This window comes from Varroa destructor, unplaced genomic scaffold (genome assembly GCF_002443255.2).
Source record: "Varroa destructor unplaced genomic scaffold, Vdes_3.0 BEIS01000007.1, whole genome shotgun sequence".
Taxonomy (NCBI): domain Eukaryota; kingdom Metazoa; phylum Arthropoda; class Arachnida; order Mesostigmata; family Varroidae; genus Varroa; species Varroa destructor.
Genome location: NW_019211460.1, coordinates 3,292,968 through 3,297,287, shown reverse-complemented (window position 1 = coordinate 3,297,287; position 4,320 = coordinate 3,292,968). Strand labels below are relative to the sequence as shown.

The following is a 4,320-nucleotide window of genomic DNA, read 5'->3' as shown; positions in this document are numbered from 1 at the left end:
GAGCTAAGTCTAGAAAGGTCATATAGGACTGAACCGTTACCTAGAGAAAACACAGAACCAGGATAATTTTAGCCATCTGATATCCTCCATAGACAAATTGCTCGCTATACTGAATATATGTCTGACAGACGCTCAGTTTACGGCAGAGTTCGGTTACATAAACCATTGCTATACGGAACTCAGCAGGTGTTTCCAATAGCCAGAAGCCCAGTGCTTCTGGGCCGTTCAGATGTACTTCTTAATTTCGAAAGCAACTACGATTAACTTGGCCAGCGGTAGACAGAAGGGTAGCTGCGCAGCAAGATCGAGGCGAGCGGAAAGCATCGATTCAAAACAATCATACCGTCAATAGTTCATGCGGCTAATTATTGCCAATAATGATTATTATAGAAAAATCATGTACCTAACCTTTCGGTCTTGAATCGAGGTCCATTTATTCTATGTGTATGAATGTACTCTCTTTCAAAGAGCCAGGCAATGCGCTTATAAGTGGGGTTTTGCTGATTACAGGTGGAGGCATTGGGTATGTGGCGTGTTGCTCGGTGGCTTCTGGGTCATCGCTTTCGCTAGCGCCATGTAAAAGAAGTTTAAAGACTTCGTTTGTTGTCGAACGTGAAATTCTTGTTATTACAACAGCTCTTGGAGAACAGCGGCAACCACCGTCGTCGAATTCGCCTCCGCCCCCATTGGACGTCTAGTCAGCAATTGGGCGCCAACAGCGCTGATAGCCTCCTACGTTCATCCAACGGATCCGTACACAAGTCGACGGTGCGGATTTTTCCACCCATACGCACTTCAAATAGAACCTAATATGTACGCTATACATCGGAACACATGGTCTTCTCGAGCCAGTGATTAATATTTGTAACGTTTATATATATATATATAATCTACATTATGAACAATAAGACAACCAACATAGACAGATGCCAAGCTACTTAAGTGGAACCTGACTATTGAATAAAAAAAATTTCGAGATTGCAATGCACACCATATGATTTCTCTGTTTAATTTTATAAGTATGAAAAATGACTGTGTGTGTATATAACTAATAGATCTAGTCATATATATATATATATATATATATATATATATATATATATATATATACTATATGTTAGGCACTGCACGATACATACAGAACTACGTCCATCGCGCTACATTCTAAAGCGAAGGTTTTATGATAAAAAAAAAATAAATAAGAATCAATATATCCATATTAATTAATAAACTGAACTTTCAATGAACACAAACCTAATTGTTTTATTTTTATTGAAGGTGTGCATTATTACCCGTGACATTCTACCGTTCGGATGGTGACCTATACATTCGCAGACGTGAAAGTCTAGAGGTCCGGTCTATAAAATCTCTCAAGGAAATCTTTAGCTCTAAACAGGAGTTGGTAATGTTAATCTACAGCAACAATGTTTGTTTAGTGTAACACGGGTACTTTTTTTTGTCGAGGGTGATCGTGTTATAGGTGTGCTATGAACCCTGGCTGATTATTACGGAATCTGCTCATCATCTCTTCTAATTATTGATAGTATATTTTAGTCGTAATTGACAACCCAGGGCTGACGAAGTAGTAGACCACCAAAGAAATACCACTCGCTATCGTTGCCATACATTTGCTTTAGGGTTATATCTTGTAGGTTTATTTGCATCACAAGTCACCATTCTTTACGGGAATGGGTTACTATCACGTGAGACCGAAGAGAAGTAAACGTCTTTATGCCTTTGTCTTATACCCCTACGCTCACTCCTTCAAGCTGCTCTATTCGCTTTATCTGTCTCCTCTACTAATTTAACCGAGGGGAAACACACCGGCGAGCTTTGCCTTTGCAGCGAGCCCTCTACGAGGCTTATTCGTTTTAGGTTTTTCAGGTCCGGACATTTTCAAACCAACATCTCTATAGTGCCTCTGGTAAAATGTCCTTCACCAAATACAAAGCTTGCACGACAAAGTGTCTCCGCCGAAACTAGAACCCATATTTGTCGAAACTCCTGTTGAAATTGCATGGGGCCTACTGCAGCTCGTCAGCTAAAGCCCGAGTGACGATATCAGAGTGGACGATCATAAATACCAAATTACAGGGACAACTACATCTCGAAGGCAAAAGGAGTGTCACGAAACATCGTACCTTTACGACGCCATCTTGAAATTTTAAGCTCGACGTTTCTCGCACTTCATATTATAGCCTAAAATGATACTGTTGTACATTAGTTTTATAGATTCGAAGCAACGACAACGCGCATCGGTAAAGGGGCACTGGCAAATCATCAATTGTTGTTTAGCGTTTTACGTTTGGACAACAAATCGCAAAGGACAGATGATACAGAAGAAAGACATGAAAATATTTGAGACCAACCAATATTCGTAGATAAGCGAACTCATTATGGAGGATACATACATTTGTACAAATAAAACAAGCTTGCAATACATTTTTATGCTCAGCCGGTCTATGTAAATAGTTACAGCCTAATGGTATAGCACAGCAATGTACCAGGCGGTACTGTTTCGTATTAGGTCGATGTGTCCTGTTTTTTGTTTACGGCAGGTCCGTTGATATTGTCGTGAAGCAGGTGCATATACTTTCAACTGCCACAGTTTTGATATTTCCTAAAATAAAAATTGTGCTTAAGATTTCTCAACAACCTGGCAAAAGCTAACAAAGTAAAGTCGATTAAGAGCTAAGAAAACAGAAGAAGTAGATTAGAAATAGATTATAAATGAAAACGGCGAACGAGAAGATTCTATACGGTTACTGAATGATAAACTCAAATATTTACGGCCGGTTGACAACTGCTTGCCATTTGCCTTAGTGCTTCTTAACACGGGTGCATATTTCGCGGGCGTTTTATGTTTTGCAATGAACTTTGTTATTTTTTTTTCTAGCAAGACGACAAAAACCTACTAATACAAAAAGACCGTTTCGCTAGCCGCGATAGAATCAGCTCGGTTGCTACCCGTACTCTCAATAAACCACTATTCGCTACGTATTTGTGGAACAAGCGTGATAGTAGTGAAAAAAACGTGCGCTTCAATAAATAGATATCGTTGTGTTTGAGGCATAATGCATACTTAAGCAATTGTTAATATGTGTTTATAAATGAGCTTCAGTGGCATTTTGCAGACGTAATTAACGATGGCGAAGAAGATATTAAGCTAAAGCCGATAAGCGAGAGAGTCGAATCTTCGCTACCGTTAAACCCACTCTGTTCTGGGCCGTACACTAGAATGTACTGCTAAACGGTGAAAATGTGCCACGTACAACGAACGACTACTTCGAATATTTATTTCCATATAAATTTTCCGGCGTATTTATTTCCAAGCCTGTTAAACTCAGCCTGGTTCCAGTCGTTTGTAAATACTGCATAGTATAAGTACGATATGCGATATACGCCGGGAACAGGAAGCATATAGACAAACAAATACGAATATAGAGGTAGCTATTCGAGTTTCACAATTAACAAACAATGCAATAGGATATTCATAAAAAGTAGCATTATGACAAATTGATTTGTCCACAGAGCTATTTGGCATAAGTGGAATATCGATAAGTGGACTTTATAGAAAAACTTTATACAACAAAAATGATAAGGCTAACTTCAATAAAATGCACTATAACTTAATTGTCTGTTATTTTTGTCTGTGTACTGACTAGTGCCAGCTATTAGAGCTTACCACGCATTGGGAAAGACTTCGATGAAAAACAAAATGGAGACTATAATCAATATAGTATAAACTAACAAATTAGCTCAATCGGTCTCATTGAATACTCTGCCGGTTTTCCATACCTCGAAGGCAAAGTACCTAGGTTATAGGTTCAAAGGGATATAGGTTAAAAGTTTCTGGATCAGCAGAGCTCGTTGACCAGAATTATAATCCGGGCGTAGGGAGTATAGGTTTTACGCTTTATTTTGAGCTTTTTTTTTTGCAATTTGAATTTTAGTAATTTTATATAGATGAAAACCGAGCTTATAATCAATCAAATGATGCGTACATTTTTTGGGTCACCCTGTATATATATATATTGATAGCAACCTATCTTTTGTATCGGCTTTGCAAAACCTCTTTTGAGGCAGACGTGCTAACTAATATTCAGGGTTCGTTTTAGGGTCGTATTAAGATCATCATACATTACATTCGTGCATTCATAACGAAGAGTGATAAAAAAAAACTGCTAGACTTGTCGTCGACCGCTGTTTTTTTTCTAATAAAGATCCACAGTAAAATTACTAGAGATTTATTAATTTCTGGTAATTTTACTGTGGACTACATATAATGTTTAAGTAAAGAGTATAATGCACGGTACATTT

General features: G+C 38.2%; 1 protein-coding gene across 4 annotated transcripts in view; it reads left to right on the top strand.

The window, feature by feature from the left end:
• LOC111254766 (uncharacterized) overlaps positions 1-3,633 on the top strand; it is a 39,819-nt gene extending 36,186 nt beyond the window's left edge. Inside the window, exons 4-5 of one of the 4 annotated variants that reach the window (XR_002675170.2) lie at positions 511-768; positions 1,279-3,633. Coding sequence is in view for 1 of the 4 variants with exons in the window: in XM_022815953.2 (XP_022671688.1) it covers positions 511-698 (188 nt within the window). In the remaining 3 variants the exon portion in view is untranslated. Of the gene's footprint in view, positions 1-510; positions 1,117-1,278 lie in introns of those variants that run through there. The other 3 variants (XR_015317131.1, XR_015317132.1, XM_022815953.2) reach the window with 3 other exon arrangements.
• The last annotated feature ends 687 nt before the right edge of the window (positions 3,634-4,320 follow it).